Here is a 19,199-nt window from a genome sequence, read left to right on the forward strand (position 1 = left end):
GCTTTCTTTGACATCAGCTGTGCCAATGCAGACCCCCACCTTGAAGCCAAGAGGAGCCCTTCTAGCTCTGTGGGATACATTTCCCCCACCCTGGGGCTGGACTCTTTCTCAGGGGCTGATCTTTTGTGCTCTTTTCCAGCATGCTTTGCTGACGGCATCCTGCCGCTGGACATGGAAGCCAGTGAGTTGCTCTCAGATACATTTGAGGTCCTCAGCTCAAAGGAGATCAAGCTTTTGGCTATGAGATCTAAAGCAGATAAGGACCTGCTTATGGAAGAAGATGACACAGCCTTGGCCAATGCAGTCATGCAGGAAGCTCAGAAGAGGCTCATCTCACAAGTGAGTTTGTTGTTCCATAAATGGGCCTGTTTACGCCCATGCTTCTCTGTCCGCCCCCTAACTACTGGTGGTCTACCTCAGATCCAGATTTCATTCTCACCCATGGCCTTAAGATGCACCCCAGTGATGATGTTTCTGCCTCTGTGTTTCTAGCTCCAACTTCTCTCATGGCCTGAACACATCCCACTTGCCTGCCTGAATGTGCCACAGATATTTCAGGCTTACTGTGGCAAAACAGAGTTACTCATCTCTTCCTCCTCTTTGTCTCTCTTCCCACAGTCTCTACTGTAGAGAAGGAGACTGTTATCTACCAAGTTGTCCATTAGGGAACCTGAAGTCTGGCATGCCAGGTGCATGCTTCCTTTGGCCAGAGTGTGAAAACTGGGATTAGACTGATTTCAGGGAGTGCTAAATTGCCATAGTCACAAGGCCCCAGTTCTTACACCTGGCCTCAATTACTAGGCTCTGTTTCCCACCTGAGCCCTGAAAACTTTGGACCTCAAAGAAATAGATTTTGATGTCATTCAGTGTGTCAGCAGATCCTATATATTTTATCTCACAAACCCATCTCTCTACCCCATTCCAACCAGTTCTGCACACACTTAACCTGGTGCCATTTCTGGCCCCCTTTATGTCTCTAGTTTCTTTCTGTTCCAGGCTGTGTACCACTTTGCTGCCACAGCAGTCTTTCTTAAGGACAAATTGGATCATTTTATCTTCCTGGTTAAAAGAGACTTGGAGGGAGATTGGCTGCAAAGGCAGCAGGGAACCTTCAGGGTGATAGATTACAGGTGGTTATGTGGACGATAGTGTTGGTTAGTCACCTCTGTACTGTTGTCAGACTCATCAAAGTGTTCACTTAACATGGGTAAATTTTATCACATCTAAGTTATAGCCCACTAATGCTACCTTTAGTCAGTCGTTTGGTGGCTTCCAATCATCTTCTGAGTAAAATCCCGATTCTTTTTCAAGACACACAGAGCTGTTGGGTGTCCCTCCGCCCTTGCGCCTCCCGTCTCTACGCCCCCCTCCTTGACCATCCCATCCAGGTCACTGTTGGTTCCTTGGGTAGAAAGCGTCGCTTCTGCCGTTGTGTCTTTGTGTGCTGCCCGTCTGTCTGCCTGCAGGGCCTCTCCCTCCCTGTCCTCCTTTCCTGCCACCAAACTCCTACATCTTTTCAAAAGAAGCCCCTGCCTCTCTAGGCATCCCTTGTCTATAAATCCCTCACCATCCTGCCAGCTGTCACACCATGCCACACATCAGAGCACACAGTCTGGTCTAGAAGCAGCTTGAAGGCAAGAATTCTTGGCTTCGTTTCTACATCCCCAGGGGTTAGCTTTGTGTCTGGTACAGAGAAGACATTTGATAACATTTATTGAGTTGAATTCACTTAGACCACTGTTTAAGACTATCCCTATACTTAACCATCTGCTCAGACTCATATTTAAGTGTTTATTTCTCTACCAATTGCCCTTCTATTTCAGGAGCTCTGATAAGACGTTTTTAGAAATAGTGATTTACAAGGAAGGAACCTATACTAGTGAGTATAAATGAGAGGAAAAAGAATACTTGTCAGATTCAAAATGATAAATCTTACCACATATGAGGGCTGTTATAATGATTATTTTTAATTCTAAGAGATTTATTACAAAATATTTGTGGCTAGTGACCATTCATGGTAAAGAATTTGAAGCCTTGGTCAAATCAGGTACTATATAAATACATAACCCTTTTCTAAATGTGTGCAAAGTTTAGACACACACAAAAAGAGAGAGATACCAAATTGACTCATGTTTGCCGTTCTCAACTATTTGTCATTTCACATCAGGAAAAAAAAATGTCTCTTTTGGGTAGCCAGATTTGAGCTCATTTTCATTCCTCCTGATTGGAGGAATGGAATGCATCTGAGATGGATTTGTATGGACGTTTGGAGCTTGTTGTCAAGTTATTCAACATTTTTCTAATTCCCGCTTCTTGTTTAGAAAGTAAGAATAGCCTCATCCTCCTTCACAAATCCTTCAGAGTGTTTTGAGGTAATGCTTATAAAGTCTCCAGGACAAAGGTGCTGGGTCCTCTACAATCTACAGTATCATAATAAAAAAATAAGAAGCTTCTGTAGCACCCTAGATTGGCTGTACAGAAAGAACTAGGTCAAGGAGAAGCCTTTGTCTCAGAACTTTATCCACCTAAAACATGCCTTTGTTTGTGTTACTACAGGTTCAGAAGAAGAATTTCATAGAAAATATTATTCCAATTATCATCTCCCTGAAGACTGTGCTAGAGAGAAATAAGATCCCAGCTTTGCGGGAACTCATGACCTATCTCAGGGTAAAAGATGACCTTGTGCTTTGTGGTTGGGGTGTCTCCCGTCTCCAGCTCAGTAGTCAGAATCTGTAGCAGGTCAGTGAATTTAGGAGCTCAAACTGCTACAAAACCAGCTTCACATTTTTCTAGAACTAGACCAGCCAGACAGCCCTTTGACTGTGGGGGAGAAGAGAGAGAGTTTGACCATAGGTTCCACAGAAGCCAGTTCTTGCCTTTTTCATGCAATTGAGTTTATGAAGGGCTGACCCACTGTACTGAGCATGTGTGTCCTTGATGCCAGTTTTGAGATTTAGTTCTGAAAGCTTTCTCAGCTAGGGTCAAGGTACAAAGGTATCATCTTAGTTCATTCTGGTGAGGGATAAAGTGACTGGGCATCATGTTTAATTTGGGGGTGTTTACCTTTAAGACTTTCTCTGCATCAGGAAATAGCAGTGGGTCTTGGGGAGCACTGATGGGGCTGGGCTGCCATCACCAGTGGAATCCAAAGCCATCAAAGGTTGCAGTCTAAGTACCCAAGATAAGTGGACTTGCCGTGCAGATATAAATGAGGCCCCTGACCTTTCTGGCAAAATTTTTCGATCAGAAATAAATGCAACATTTTTTCCTTTCTCTGTTTACACTATGCTATTTTCTTCCCCCCAAAAAAATGCTAAAAATTTTTTTTGCCAATAACGGCTACCACCAAATTGAATGTAAATTCTTCAAATAATCTCTTTAAAGAAAGTTAAGGTAGGAGAGATAGGATAATTGTGTGGGAAAAAATGACAACTTCCAGTTATTCTTATACTTTTATTGCCCTGTTTTAAAGCTCAGAAAGAAAGGAGTTTAGACCCTCAATAAACTGCTGAAAGGCGTCCGAACAATGAGTCTTTCTCCTGTCTGAGCACATGCCCAGAGAATGGCCACATAGCTGCCTTCCTCCAGCTCCAGCAGCGTAGCACGTGTGCATTGGCAGCCTTCTGTGCAAGCAGCTCTGGCCACTCTTTCGTCTCATTTGGGCAACCCTCTCGGTGGCAGCTGGAAGCATTCATAGAGTTCCTTCCCTTTGTTGGGACTTCCCTTGCAGTTGGGGCTACGATAAAGCTTCTCCCTCTAGCACTGTTAGGTGAAGTGGTTTCTTTCTCTTAGCAAGGAGGTCTGGTCCCTGGAAGCCCCTTTTCAGACCTGAGAATGTTCTTACGTTCATATGATAAAAGGTTTTCTGTCCTATTTTCAAAAGACACAAAGACAGTTGCAGTCCTCTCAGAAAGCTAGTGTGGACAGATAGATGAGCAACTTTTACACTGCGCTGCTTTCTGTAACGTGTTCCAGAGGCCCTGTCTGCACCAGGACGTGCCATGTATTACCTGCCCATATAACCTCTTGCTTCAATTTCTAAGGGGCCTGACACTACAAGACCCTTTAAACTAGATCCTTGACTTAGAGCCAAGCCCAACCACCTAGATATGTCACCATCCCCACCCCAGCCTTCAAGAATGGAAAGGCGGTAGCTTATTGGTGGCAGTTCTGTGCCTCTGTTGTAAGTTCTGCTTTAGGCAAAGATTGTGTGATTCCTTGTCCTTTGTCCTTCATCAGGAACCTGGGAAATTTCCTATTAATTGGCAGATAGGCAGGAAGCTCCGTAAGAGATCAGAACTAATAGTTAATGTCTCATGTTGAGCTCATTGGCTTGTGTGGTAAATACATGCATGATTGGCATTTCCTGGGAAAACACCATTATGTTACTTAACTTGTTGGTTGATGTACTAGAAATAGTTCAGCAACACATGTCTTCCCGTTCGTGTTAATATTTGTCAGGTCAGGTTGGAGAGCTTATTTATTTAAGAAAACTTACTATAAGTGTGCCTCTGGGATCTGTTTTAGGAGGTGATGCAGGATTACCGCGATGAAATCAAGGACTTCTTTGCATTAGACAAGCAGCTGGCGTCGGAGCTCGAGTACGACATGAAGAAGTACAACGAACAGCTAGCCCAGGAGCAGGAGCTGGCGAGACTGGCAGACGTGAGTGGGGCGGCTTACAGGGCCGGCAGGTGCACAGAGAGCAGGTGCGGGGTGGCCCACCTTCACAGTCTTCCCTCTGCCACCAGCTTTCCCAGTGCTTCTCGAAACCCACACACAAGCTGAGGCTGGTGTGAGTGAGACCTTCGGGACTGCTGTGTGTTCCTTTGCCACGTGTGCCATGCAGATCATTCGATCAGGGAGGCTTCCCTTCCCTCATGGCCGGATCACATGAACTTGTCTGGAAAGTCATAGTAATACTTGGGGGAAGTACGTGAATACCCAGAAAGCAAGCTGGTAGTCGAGTTATTTAATCTGATTATAGTGATCACAGCTAACCAGATCCCCCTAGGTGTCTCCATTCACTTATGGTCCTGCTTCCTGTGTGCCCCTGTTTCGGACAGAATGTCACTTGGGGTATTTCTAGGTGAGCTGCTGTTCATTTTCAGACATAGTGTGCTCACTTCTCTGAGAAATCCAGACATATCTGCTGCATTAAAAAATGATTAGGACAAACTAACTTAATCTTTTTTCTCTTTAACACCACATCTGCCACGACTGTTTCTGGAGAGAACGTTCTGTGTGCCCATGGCTGACATGGTTTTAAAATAAATTACTTATGGACTTACTCAGGGCATGTAAAGTTTCTATTTAAAAATAAATAAATAAAAGTGTCAGTAGATAAATAGTCTTTCTTTATCTTCCCTGACAGGTTGCTCCGAGTTTCGAAGGAATGCCAGCTCTGGCTGGCCAAGAAGGTGCTGCTGTGCCCGCTGCTGCAAGCCAGCCCTCAACACCCAGGGCGATTGCTGGTCAGGCACCGCCTCTGCCTTCTTCCCTAGAGACAGGGCTGTTGAAGACACTTATGCCCAAAGGCAGGTATGGAGCCGGTGTGTCAGTAACAGGGGCCCCTGCCTCACACCACCTTCTCCGTGGCATCTGTATCTTCCCCACTGGGCGTTTTCACCCACACCCTCCAGGCTCCTCGCACTCAAATCTGAAATGGGTGTGGATGAGGGCACAATCAAGAGGCAGAGGGCAGTCACTCCAGTGTTTTCAGCCTCCTCTGCATGCCTGTGGCCTGTTTTCCTCTGCAGGCGCATGTCCCTGAGCACCATCGCAATCCTGAATTCTGTCAAGAAGGCTGTGGAGTCCAACAGCAGTCACCGGAGTCGGAGTACAGGAGGGTTGTCATTCCCTTTGAGTTCTCAAAGCCTGGACAAAATGTGCCATCGTGGTAAGTCCCAAGTCCCAGGGTGGCTCCAGGGGCTGGTAGATGTGTGGGGTTTTGTATCGCAGACACAGTGAACACACAGATGAAAAGACAGAACAGGTCTCCCTTTCTTTGCTTTCAAAATGATTTCTGTTTTCTTATCTTCAAAAAAAATTTTTTTTAATGTTTATTTATTTTTGAGACAGAGACAGAGTGCGAGTAGGGGAGGGGCAGAGAGAGAGGGAGACACAGAGAACCAAAGCACGTTCCAGGCTCTGAGTTGTCAGCACAGAGACTAACACGGGGCTTGAACCCATGAACCGCGAGATCATGACCTGAGCCGAAGTTGGATGCCTAACCTACTGAGCCAACCAGGCGCCCCTCTGTTTTCTTATCTTTAAAACAAACAACTTTGGGGATTTGGGATTCTAGGTAATAAAACAGTGCATATTTATAAGAGATTTGGAAAAGAGTGAAGTGAAAACTCACCTGTAGCAGTAAGGTGTTAATTCTTCCAGTCTTTTTATTCCTCACACACACATGCCTTTGGCCTTATTTATAAAATTGTGATCTTAGGGGCACCTGGGTGGCTCAGTCGGTTAAGCATCTGACTCTTGGTTTTGGCTCAGGTCATGATCTCATGGTTTCATGAGTTCGAGCCCCATGTTGGGCTCTGTGCTGACATTGATGAGCCTGGAGCCTGCTTCAGATTCTGTGTCTCCCTCTCTCTCTGCCCTTCCCCCACTTGCACTGTCTCCATCTCTCTCAATAAACTTAAGAAAAAAAAATTTAAGGGGCGCCTGGGTGGCGCAGTCGGTTAAGCGTCCGACTTCAGCCAGGTCACGATCTCGCGGTCCGTGAGTTCGAGCCCCGCGTCAGGCTCTGGGCTGATGGCTCGGAGCCTGGAGCCTGTTTCCGATTCTGTGTCTCCCTCTCTCTCTGCCCCCCCCCCGTTCATGCTCTGTCTCTCTCTGTCCCAAAAAAAAAAAAAAAAAAAAAACGTTGAAAAAAAAAAAATTAAAAAAAAAAGGAAAAAAAATTTAAGTTGTGATCTTAGTGTGCATTTCTGGTTTGTAATCCACTTCTCTGCACATACTGACAACAACAGTGAACATTTTTCCATGAACTTTTCTTTCTATCTTTTCTCCCAGTGGCTTTGTAGTTTTCTATCTTGCGGAAGTACTGGAACCTATTTACTATTACCCTATTCTTGGAAATATAGGTGTTTTTCAATTTTTTGAAGTAAGTAATGTCACAGTGAACATCCTTGTATATATGTAATCTTTAGGATTTAATTCCCAGCACTCAGAGGCCATGAACATTTTTAAAGCCCCAGACTGCCCTCTGTCATTCACTCCACATTGTACATTGGTGGGAGCAAAGGTACACCAGTGTCCCTTTTGCTTCTTAGAAACACTGGTTTTCCAATTTTCCCTCTTCTTTGCCAAGCTTTGTAGACCAAAACTGGTTATGCTTTCATTTTCCTAGTGGAGATGGACATTGTTTCTCAGGTTTATCATTTTTGGTATCTTTCTGAATTACCTCATTAGAAGAACACCTTATTTGGGATAATAACTTCATCAGATATTTTGCTAATATTTTTCCTGATTTGGTTGTTTTGCCCTTTGATACTGTGTTCGGGTGTTTTGGGAGAGATAAAACTTTACTGTTTTATCCTAGCAACTTCCTACAGCCTGGAGCAGGAGTCCAGCGGAGCTGTTGACCATGTAACGAAACGAGCGATCAGCACCCCTGAGAGTAAGTTCTCACGTGAATAAGCCAGCTCCTGCTGAGTATCTCCTGTGGTCACAGTGTGTCTGCTGGAGCTGCAGTAGGACTCCTTCTGTTGTGAGACACATCTTTTACTAGATAAGGGTGCTCCTGATGGTCAACCACATTGTAGTGCATTGTCAGCGTCTCGTGATAATTGCAGTAACTCCATAGACTGAGCACTAGCTGAATGTCAAGCGCTCTTCTAAATGCTTTTATACATATGAACTCAGTGCAACTCCCAACCACCTGGTGAGGTTCCTCATTTGACAGACAGGGAAGCTGAGGCACAGCTTCCCTGGACAGTGCCCCTCTTGCATATTCCTGCCGGCCTCAGGCAGCCCTGCTGGGTGGCAGTCACATGTGGGCCCTGGCAGGCGCTGTGTATGTCACGGAGATCAGCTGTGGAGCCAGCCAAGCCTTCGGGTTCAGTGGCCTGTTGAGGACCCACTGCCAGCTATGTGGAGAGCCTGTCTTACCCCGTTGGGTGGTTTTCCTAATCTTGTTATTTCCTTTTATTTCAAAGTAGAAGTGAGAGGACTTTGTCCCACTGCCTTGCTTTATAGTCCGCAGTCTAGTGCAGCATGCAAGGCCCTGCCAGGCGTGTCTCGGTGCCCTTCATGCCTTCTCGCTTGCCACCTCCTCTGTCCTCTGCACATCAGCCCTGGCAGTGGTGTCTGGGTCCTGCACGCACTCCCTCTTTCCTGACAGGAGGGTGTTTACGCGCATGTCCTCACCTTCAGCCTCCCCTTCCCCAGTAGCCACTGCCTCACCCTCCAGCAAAAAGCCTCCTGGACTCTACAGGTGAGATGAGACGCCCCCTGCCGGCGCTCTGACCACCTCAGTAGTGCTCACCTTGCCTCTACATAGAGCAGACCCTTGGACAATGCAGGTTTAAGCTGCACAGGTCCACGTACGTGCAGATTGTTTATAGTGCAGTGCAGTAAACGTATCTTCCATGTGATTCTGTTAACATTTTCTGTTCTCCAGCGTGCCTTATTATGAGTACAGTATGTGACACGTGTAACATACAAAATATGTGTTAATCCTCTGTTGATGGTCTCAGTAAGGCTTCCCTCTGGTCAACAGTAGGCTATTGGTAGTTAAGTTTTGGGGGAGTCAGAAATTATGCGTGGATTTTCAACTATGGAGAGGGTGGTGGCAGCCCCCCCCCCCCCACCCACGTTGTTGTTCGGGGACAGCTGCCCTCCTTCATTTGTCCTTATGGTTATACAAGCTGTCCTGTGCAGCTTACTCACTGGGCTGCCACTGTGCCTGCAACATGGTAGGAGTGAGAGAGATGTTAAGTGCCAGGTTGAATGGTGATGGTTTCCTGCCTACAGTCCCTGTGTCCTACAGCCTCTCTGCCCTGGCATTGCTGCTCTTGGGGCATGACTGCTGGATGAGCACATGTGTTCTTCTCTTTGGTAATGGAGCAGCCCAGGAGCAGGCGTTCAGTCAGTTTGAGTTGATTGAGCACATAATGTGTTCTGGCTACTTGCCTGGAGGGTCTAGGACCTGAGGTGCTGTGATCTAACTAGTTAGTGGGTTACAGAGCTTCCATCATCCAGGTCCTCCTTTTACAGGAGATGAACGGACCAGCAAAACTCATACCCCACCCGTCCTCTGATGACAACTGAATCAGGACTGCTTTTGTCATTAAAAGCAGTAATTTGGGGGTCCTGTTTATGGAACAGATATAATGTTATATATGTGAAAAATTCAACCTCTTTGAAACAGACAAGTTTTCTGTATATTGTTTGTTCTTGGTTCAGAGGCACTGAGTACTTCTATTTTGGCATTAGGAACCATATGCCCCAGAAATGGGGAGTGCCTCTCGTTTTAGTTCCACTCATCCCCACGAGCCTCTCATTTCAGTGCTTGGTTGGTTTCCTAGCAGCCTGAGCTCCTCAGCAGCAAAGCCTGGCTTGTTGCATTAAATCTGCTTGGATTTGTGTGCATGGAGCCGTCTCAGGTGTCCCCAGGTCGACAGAGCACTTTTTCTTTATCTAGTCTCTTGAATGTAAAATTTCTGGCCATCCTTATTCTTAACCAGGAAGGAATACGTGAGGAGGATCTCCCATTAGTTCTCCTTCCTGGGAATTATTAGATCATGTAAAAACACTCAGTTCTGTCTGTTCTGTGGTTTATAAATACAAATTCTGTTGACAACTCTTAGGTGGGGTTACTCTCAGGAAGTGGCCTCCACTCTACGGAAGCAGGAGGAAAAATGGTGTTCAGCATGAGCAAAGTGGCTTTGCTAAATGGAAATGAGTCATTTTCAGAGCTAGATCTTAAGTGGAAATCTATTCAGGGTTCAGCAAGTCCCTCTTACTGCTGTCACTCGGGCAGCAAAGATGCTCCTGCCTTTGATTCTAAGCGCTTATGATGTATACAGGGAATCTGAGGGCCACCAAACCGCTGCCTATTGCCTGGATGTGCTCAGGTTTCCAAACTGGAAACAGAATGTGCACATAAGGAAAGGGAGTTTGAACCGCAGCACGAGAAGAGGCCTCCCAGAAACAGGAATGAGCACAACTGAGCTGAGTGGCACCATGATGAAAATACAGATCTCTTATCAGTTAACATAGCTTAAGTAGTTCACAGACACATAGCACTGCACATGCACTGGTAGACTTTAAAACAGACTAGAAAGATCTAATTGGTGTTCTAAGAAGGTTACAGTGTGGGGGGAGAAAGCTTATGTCGCAATTGGTTTTGTGGGAGGTACGCAGCCTCTGACAGGATAGCCAACGGCCAGCCAGCTGTTGAGCCTGTGCTGTGTATCCCCGACAAGTGTGATGGTACAGGACACAGAGGAGGGAGCAAGTCCCTGGGAGAGGTGTCACCACCCAGGTCTCAAGTGACTGGCATTGTCAGCAGGATGAGTTCCAGGCAGCAGGGACTGCACGTGCAGACCGGAGCCAGGAAGAGAACAGTGATAATCGGACACGGTGGCCCACAGTGTGGGAATATAGCAAGTGGGTTGGTAAGGGTGGCTTGGGGCTGACTCACACAGAGGTTGTTATGTCCAGCTTACACAGAGGCTAGATTTGAGGCCTCCTCTAGAACACTGAGCCATCAGGATGCATAAGCAGAGCAGCTACCTCACCAGATCTTTAAACTTTAGTGACATAGGGGATAACTGCTAATAAATTACATAATTGTTAGCCTTTCTTCAGCACTGACCTTGTGCCAAGTACTGTGTTAAGAACTTAACATAAATAATCTCATTTCATCCCGACAACCCTGAGGCAGGTACATCTGTATCCCATTTTGGAGATAAAGAAACTTGAGGTTTTTAGAGTAATTTCACACAGCTAGTAAGACCCAGAGCCAGAATTCCGATCAAGTCTGATTCAAGTCTGTTCCCACACTCTGCTCCCTGCCTCCCAGGGGGGGAAGTGGAGGAAGGGGAGGCCATGGTGGAGACCACTGTGCTAAGTTGGAGTGGAAGAGGAGATAGGAGGAAGGTGGACGTGACCTGTTACTAGCTTTCCCACCTGGCATTCCCAGCTTGGACAGACCATCAATAGGAAAGAGATTCAGAAGGTGTGCTGAGGAGCAGGGGTAATGAGTTGGCTAAGCGTCTTCAGGGAGTGTAGTGTGGGAGTAGGAAACGCAGGACTCCGGAGGGAGGTCAGAGCTGGGTGAAGTTACTGGTGTGTTGGCAGTAACAGGAGACATGGGGTGGGCGAGGAGCCAGAGGCCGTGAACAGTGGGTACACAGGGGTCAGCAAAGCTGTCTGAGGAGGGAGTGGTCCAAGGAGGAGAGAGCCAGGGGACCACAGATGGGAAGAATATCAGGAAGACGAAGTCTCATCCTGCAAAAAGTCTAATTGAGGCCTTATATGGCCCCTGGATTTAGATTTGACAGCACTTGGGGCCTGATGCAAATAAGAGTAAGACTGTAGCAGAAGCTCCAGGGCTTTGCTCCGGTGACTTTATGTATGTCTATTTCCTACTGGCTTTTCATTAATGGTGCTGCTTTTCCCCTTTATCCAGGGACCATCAATGATGTCACATTTGGAGCAGGAGTCAGCTACATAGTCACACCACGGACGCCTTCTTCAATCAAAGGCAAGTTCCCTTCTTGTCAGATATATTAGCTGTTTTTGAGAGTAGGAAATCTGAATTTGTGTCTGACTCCCTTTCAGAGAAAATTGAAACCCAGTGTCAAGGAAATGACATTTTATGTTTATCACTTCCTGATAAACCGTAAGTTTACCAAGAGTTCCTTTTGAGGTAAATGTTTTTGTCAGTGTTTTATCTTTAGTTCCAGAGTAATTGTCTCTTTCCTTTCCCTAGGGCCCCGCAGCCTCAGCAGTGGAACGTGAAGTCCCCAGCCAGAAATAAAGATAACCCAGCCCCCAGCAGGAGGTCACTCCGAAAGACCCCACTGAAAACAGCCAACTGAAACCATGTGTTTGGGAGTGTCTGGGAGGCAAGAGCTGTAAGGACATGGTGTGTCCTGTCTGTGCAGAGTCCACTTCCCTCACCCCCAGGGAGAGGGCAGCTTTTAGTGTGCGATACCAGAGACGTTCCTGTGATTCCAGCCCATAACTGTTCACCTGTGTGGGCTGACCAACCTTTTACATTTCTCTTTATGAATATATGAAATATGAAAAAAGTTGTAAAATATTAGAGAAATGTCTTAGCTATTTAAAATATTCTAACTTTACTCCATTTGAAAGTATCAAGTTCATTCTGGTAAACTGTATTCTGGTCCTTAAGGAACACAACTTAACAGATGAGTTTTCTATTATATAAATCAGGCCTCTGTTATCTGTTTGGAATTCCCTACATAGTTTCCTGTATCTAATGATGAAAGTTTGACTGTAATTATTTTTTTATTCTTATTTATAAATTAGAAGTTTTTAAAGTGTACAGCTTTCTAAAATGGAATAATAAAGGTTAAACAAATACAGCCTTCTATGTTCAAAAGAATATTTCTATTTTTAGCACAGGGTTTTTACTGGTAGTCATTTTAATTTACATGAAATGTTTAATAATAAAACCCTCCCAGCCTGGAGAACTGTGAGAAATAAATGTCTGTTTAAAAAAAAAAAAAAAAAAAAAAAAAAAAGAATAAAACCCAACTTTCCTTGTAGGGGGAAAAAAAAAGCCTTTGTCAGTAATGTTCAGTTCCTGTCCCTTTGTCTGCCTAACAGCACACATCCTTCTTAGTGTGTGAATGTAGGCCTGCTCGTGAAAGTCCCCCCTTGGGTCCTGACCTGCGTGCACTAATGCTGGCTTGTCTTAAGCTCCACAAAGACTGCTCCCACGAGGGGGAATGGCTTTGGTGTCTTCTTCTGATGCCATTGGGTAACCTTAAAACATGTCCATTCATGTTTTGTCCAAGAGTGACCGGGAAGAAATTCAGTCAGTTCACTTTTTAATCCCAGGACTACAGAAGCAAAAGTGCAGGGTTACTGTGTTGCTATTTTTTTAAATAAATGTGGTAATTGGATCTGAAAGGTAGAATGTCATTGTGCTCTACCCCTCAGCTCTCCCATATATGAACAGTGACACACATGGACGTTGTCATTGGCAGAGGAAGTCACAGAGCAGTGTTCTTGAGTAAAGACTTATCTCCAGATCAGGTAGACGGTACTTGATGGCAGTCTCTCTTTAAACCTGGGACTATACCATCTTAAATGTATTTGCCTAACAAAATGCTAGGAAAAAGAGGTAAACCCAAGGTAAGAGCATATAAGAAAGAGAAATAATGAGGCAGGGTTTTTTGGTTTTTTTTTTTAAAGCTTTTATAAATGAGGTTTAACAAATACCAACTTCTAGGTGTGTTAGTACAAGTCTCTATGTACAGCAACAGCCACACCAAAGGCCACAACAGCCTTGTAGAGGCTTCGAGTTTTCAGTCGCATTCACATTTTAAAAACACATGAATGTTCCTTTTCGGCTTACATTTTTACGTTAGGCAACTACTTCCCAGACTCCATACTCGCTTCTGTCAGACCCAGTTCACATGGCACTAGGATAGGAGGTTTTAGGGTCATAAGAAGGGAGGCGATAAGGCTGCCCTATCACTATGACAACCAAGATGGCAGTCAAAGTGTTGCTTCCCAGAGAACGGGGACACTATCCCTTTCCACCAAATAGGGGTGAAGATGAAGGGACAGTCTTAAGTCTAAGCATTCAAGACCCAAATGGAAAAGAAGATGGGTACCATTAAGCAATTATGAAGAGTTGCCCACCGCTTCTGCCAAACACCCCATGGTAAAGTATTCACATAACTTACAAAAGAAAAGTCAACATAAGTCTCAAGTATTCAATTAAAAAAAAAAAAAAACCCAAAGTAGAAAAAATTAAGACACTGAAGTTTAATACCAAGATGACTACATCTTTCCACACAAAAACCATCCTTTAAGCACACAGTGGAACTGGGGGGTGCTCCTCTGAGCAGCTCCTTCAAACCTCTTCACATTGTGAGTTTAACACAGCAACATATCTGAGGCGAAGAACATCTGCTCTTGAAGAACAAAGGCTTTATAACGATGTTTCTAATGTCCCACACACAGTGAGCTGCAGTGGCTTGGGTAGAAAAAGACTTTAAAATCAAAATCAGAAAATGGCCTTGATTCAGGCATTTCACTTTTCTCACCATCAGGCTTTCTGCCCTGGCTGCACTACCCAACCGGCTTCAAAAGGCTGGCCTCTCTGCCGCCACATAATGGTTTATTGTGAAGCAAGACGCAACCTGCGGTGTCTGTGCTTTCTTCATGGCAAAGAGCAATAGTGGAATTCATTTTCTTAAAAAACATTATTGTAGTTGATTTCAGAACTGCCTTTGGCCCTGGACAGTCTTAGGAACTACACAAATAAGTAAAATGAATTTTAAAACCAAACAGCAGCCGCTGCTTTGTTTTCATGAGCCATCCACAACCAAATAGAGCTCTGTCACAGGGGACCCAAAGGTTGGGATGACACATGGAGGACACCTACCCTTCCTGAAGTGTACACCTTAGAACTGTCCAACACAGTAAAGCTAACATAGAGCCACTGTCTGAGCATTAAAGATGGCAGTGCGCATGCTGGCCAGCCTTCATGTTAGTAGCCAGTATTTAGAGTGGGGCACAAGACTCAAGTCCAGGGATTGGCTGACATTTCACATGTATGTCTAAGCAGTTCTGGGTGGTCTTTGGGCACAGGTAGTTTGAGTGAAGAGGCCATTCAAAGCTAACCTTAGAGCTCCTTATGTCTTTAGGAGAGATGCAAACAGATACTAACATTATTCAACTGGAATTTTTTTTTTTAAGGTTTCCTAAGTAACAATGATCTGATGTATAGCCAACATTAAGTTCTCTTGTGAAAAATGCTGACACTTATGTGGAAAAAAGGAATGTTCCAATAAGCCTCCTTGAGAGGATTTCTTGGGTCAAAATACTCTTTAATCATTGATATCTTCCAATTTAACACTAGTAGTTTGGAACTCCTACCTTAAGTTGAAATTTTTAAAAAAATAGGTTATTTAACACTGTACTGACAACATATTTACAGTTTAAATAGAAATTTTCTTTTCAATAACCAAAATACATCTTTAGCAAAAATTTAGAATGTAAAATTTTATAAAATACCCATAGAAAAGCAGAACATGATTTTAGTACCATTTCAGATTTCACCTAAAATGAAGGTTTTCTTTAAATACTGAACATCCCACACATCCACCCCACCCCCCAAAGGGCAAGCAGGGTTCCTACAGGTGAGAAGATCCCTTCTTCCAACAAACAATATATCTTCCTGATCTGAGCTGTTTTAATAAAATTCCAAAGAGATTTTCCAAGATGGACACTAAAATACTGATCAATAGAACCTTTAAGAACAATGAGTACAGTGCTGACTGTGGGCCACTATGAAACAAGGTCATTGCATAAAATGCCACTTTTCTGGACTGACTGGTTCAAACTCCAGCTGCAAGGTTTCACAGTGGGTCATGCTCTCAAGTCCTGCAGTACTGGTGCTATGTGGCTGCCCTGCGGCCCCTCTCATGGGGCTCACCCTAGCTGATGTCAGTGAGTGGCAAATACACTGCCTTCAGAGGCCCATGGTGCCCAGCCCAGCTTCTGTGAGCAAGAGCCTCACAGTGACCCTAACACTCAGGTGGGAACAAGGCCAGAAATAGACTGGGAATCAGCCTCAGTGAAATAGAATTTTTTTCCTTATGATGACTGGGCCCAGCTGGAGGAAACTTCTTTTATTTATGTGGCTTGTTAAAAAGTAAGAAAGGAGTAGCAGTCAACTTTGGCCAAATAAAAAGCTTTTGCGCAAGTGTGTAGCTCTGTCCAAGTGCACTTGGCCCCGGGCTGTTCTTGATAGGAGTTTCTGGTGGAGGTATTTGCGTGTGCTCCCTCAGCCACACCGTCAGATCTCAGATCACAAATGATGACTTGTGTCTGAAGTCGCCCTGCAAGGCCAGCACAGGGTTAGACAAGGCTATCCTCTACCAACCAAGGGGCCCGAGGAGGACAGGAAGAAGAACAGAGGAAGTCAGGTCTAATCACGGTTTTCCTGAAGAAGAAACTTAAGGCAAAACAAATCAAATGAAACCATTCTTCAAAAGTAACATCTACTAGAGCCTGAGAACTATGATGGCAGAGTGTATAAAATATTATATCGGGAGAGTTTCCAAGAAGGAATGTCATTTTCCTGCTTGAAGACCCCCCTTTCTAGGTTCTGAAAGTCCTTTCCTTACCTCTTCCTCTGTCCTGACATAGTTAACTCCATCTGACTTCCCCGGACTCTTGTAACTGAAATACGAGAGAGAGGACTTCAGTGACTACTGATTTTTCATAGGATGCCAACTTAAACTTTGGTTTTGTCACTTAAGACAGAAGACAGGCTCACCTTTCACCATTCTGCTTATTATTGATGAAGTAACCCCGTCTGTATGCACAGCAGATGCCTACTGTTATCAGGGCCAGTACAGCAAGCACCACCAGGATCCCCCCAATAATGCCACCAATGTTCAGGTCATCTGGAGAAAGATGGATGGAGGGAAGAGAGAATACACACTATCTGGTCTTATAAAAGCCCCTGACCCTGCTGTGCCTCCCTCCTTTATCCTTCCACATCGCCGCCCTGCCCCCTCATGCCCACCCCAGCCAGCAGAGTGAGAGCACTTAAAACTCTTTCTAGCCCATTAACAAATAGGACCCCATACTCCTGATCTCACTTGTAAAACTACTGAGACCTCCACAGTTGAAATGCTATTATACTTAATCCTGTATTAAAAGGGGCTTAGCGTTGTAAAAAAGGCTTTAAAATCCTTGGGGTGCCTGGGTGGCTCAGTCGGTTAAGCGTCCGACTTTGGCTCAGGTCATGATCTCATGGTTTGTGGGTTCAAGCCCCGCATCGGGCTCTGTGCTGACAGCTCAGAGCCTGGAGCCTGCTTTGTGTGTCTCCCTCTTTCTCTGCCCCTCCTGCTTGTGCTCTGTCTCTAAAAAATAAATAAATGTAAAAATTTTTTTAAAAATTAAAAAAAAATCCTCTGGTTAAATCCCTGAAAATATTATTAATGGAGGAAATGGTTTCACTATAAAGACAGAATAAGGTGCCAGGAATCTCAAAGAAGAAAAAGTTCCTAATTTCCAGGGATTCCCTTTGCTGTGGATTATTTGGGGGAAGAGAACTAGTTTCACACAGTACTTAAAGGTAAAAATATGAGGCAGGAACGTGACCTTTCACCAGCAGCTGCCTGGCCTCATATCTATAAGCCCTCTTAGAGGAAACCCCTTGATCCCCTCCTCTTCCCATTTCTATATACAGGGCAAAGATACTCAGTCCCTGTCAGCTGGGGCACTGGGGGTGTTTCCTTCATGCAAATAAAAATGCAATGGAAAACATAATGGAAAACAACTTGGAAGTTGTTAAAATTCTCCTTTATCTCAGTGCAGTGATTTCAAATGTGAGTGTGCATTTAAAAATTGAAATTCTGACTTTAAAACATCCAATTCCCAACCTCTATCACTAGAGATTCAATAGGTTTGGGGCAAAGCCCAGGAATCTTCCTCCTGCCCTGGAGCAGTTTCCCAAATTTGACAGATGACAAGAATCACCTGGAATGTTTTACACACAGACATTTCCACAGACACTCCCCTGGGGACTAAGTCCATATGCCTGGGGTGAGGCCTTGGAATCTGTATGTGCAAGTGCACTCAAATGATTCTCATGATCAGGCAAGTCTGGAAAACACTGCTCTGGGGTCAGTTATACCCAGGAAGGAAGGAGGTGTGCCCCATCCTGCCCCCAACACCACCCCTTCAGAACCAGTACCCTAGAGACAGCATCATCACAGAATAGGGTAAAGTTACTGGGGCTAAAACTCTGGGTTTCAGCTTATAACAAAATGGTTATAACTGGATAAACTGCTGGAGACCTTACACAATGTTATGTTTTGATAATCCTATCAATAACCAAAGAAATGGAGTTTATTTGAAAAGTGACATGATTAGCTACGTTCCCAACACCAGAAGACTCCTGAAGGTTTATTTTGAGGAGATAAACATATTGCAAGTACCCACTTCTTAGTCATTTAGCTGTTACTCAGAACTCTCTCATCTTTCCTTTCAATGTCCCCTAATGGGTTTTGGTGAATCCAGTCATCTCCAGAAGAAAGCTGACCTATGGCACAATAGTTGTCTAAACTGATGGCCTAATATTAAATTAAAAATGTTCTATCCACTTGCCAGTCTTCAGATGAAATATTTTCAAAAAATAACTCACAGACTTCCATCATCTGCTCCTCACATCTGGCTGAGCCTGCATCATTGGAAGCAATGCAGTAATACTGCCCAGAGTCTTCCTTGTGAACAGCACTGAAAACCTGTTTCCGGAAATCACAAGTAAACCACGAGACTAATCAACAGGGTGCACCTCTGGAGACAGAAGAGAAGATACTGCCATGCTTCTCCCCCACCAAGCTGCTAAGTTCAGAACATAGTAAAATGTCTATTTGCTCTTAGTTTCCTTTTGGTTTCCTGGTCAGTGTCCAGGTTCTTCCCCGATAATTTTTTCCCAAGTCTTGCCCAAGAGCTCCTGAACAATGAGATCCCATTAGGTTTCTGGAGACATCAAAGCCTAATAACATTCAGAATGCAATGTGAGCTTTACTTTTATTCAGGGAAAGGGACTCTCTGATAATGACTGTTTCTCAGGCAACACTTGGGCAATACAAATACAGAGGATCCTAGTATAACCTGCTTGTGGCTACATTAGATACACCACAGATCAGGAGATGTAGCTGTGGTAAAAGCTCGGTGAGATGCTGCTGAGGGCAATTCTGTCTTCTGCACATGACCAATCTTACTTCGTCTCTCCCCCCACCCACTTCCCACCACCACCACTAGGTCATTTTGAAGAAAATTCTAGACACATTTTATCCATAAATACTTCAGTATGCATCTCTGAAAGACAAGAGCTTCTTAACATTGTAACAATACCATGATCGTACCTAAAGCAACTAACAATTCCTTAATCAAATATCCAGCCAGTAATCCAATTTCCCTGATTGTCTCATGATTTTTATAATTGGTTATTC

General features: G+C 44.5%; 2 protein-coding genes across 2 annotated transcripts in view; one reads left to right on the plus strand and one right to left on the minus strand.

Annotated features, from left to right (window-relative positions):
* NCAPD3 (non-SMC condensin II complex subunit D3) overlaps nucleotides 1-12,738 on the plus strand; it is a 46,257-nt gene extending 33,519 nt beyond the window's left edge. Inside the window, exons 18-26 of the mRNA XM_049654037.1 lie at nucleotides 140-339; nucleotides 2,557-2,667; nucleotides 4,528-4,665; nucleotides 5,375-5,541; nucleotides 5,760-5,899; nucleotides 7,556-7,633; nucleotides 11,651-11,725; nucleotides 11,803-11,863; nucleotides 11,954-12,738. Of these exons, the coding sequence (XP_049509994.1) occupies nucleotides 140-339; nucleotides 2,557-2,667; nucleotides 4,528-4,665; nucleotides 5,375-5,541; nucleotides 5,760-5,899; nucleotides 7,556-7,633; nucleotides 11,651-11,725; nucleotides 11,803-11,863; nucleotides 11,954-12,062 (1,079 nt within the window). The 3' untranslated portion in view covers nucleotides 12,063-12,738. The remainder of the gene's footprint in view (nucleotides 1-139; nucleotides 340-2,556; nucleotides 2,668-4,527; nucleotides 4,666-5,374; nucleotides 5,542-5,759; nucleotides 5,900-7,555; nucleotides 7,634-11,650; nucleotides 11,726-11,802; nucleotides 11,864-11,953) is intronic.
* A 1,224-nt stretch (nucleotides 12,739-13,962) lies between these two features.
* The window catches only part of JAM3 (junctional adhesion molecule 3), an 84,410-nt gene continuing 79,173 nt past the window's right edge, over nucleotides 13,963-19,199 (minus strand). Inside the window, exons 6-9 of the mRNA XM_049654050.1 lie at nucleotides 18,386-18,485; nucleotides 16,508-16,637; nucleotides 16,356-16,410; nucleotides 13,963-16,067 (exon numbers count right to left, since the gene is read on the minus strand). Of these exons, the coding sequence (XP_049510007.1) occupies nucleotides 16,032-16,067; nucleotides 16,356-16,410; nucleotides 16,508-16,637; nucleotides 18,386-18,485 (321 nt within the window). The 3' untranslated portion in view covers nucleotides 13,963-16,031. The remainder of the gene's footprint in view (nucleotides 16,068-16,355; nucleotides 16,411-16,507; nucleotides 16,638-18,385; nucleotides 18,486-19,199) is intronic.

Source organism: Panthera uncia, chromosome D1 (genome assembly GCF_023721935.1).
Source record: "Panthera uncia isolate 11264 chromosome D1, Puncia_PCG_1.0, whole genome shotgun sequence".
In the NCBI taxonomy this organism is placed as follows: domain Eukaryota; kingdom Metazoa; phylum Chordata; class Mammalia; order Carnivora; family Felidae; genus Panthera; species Panthera uncia.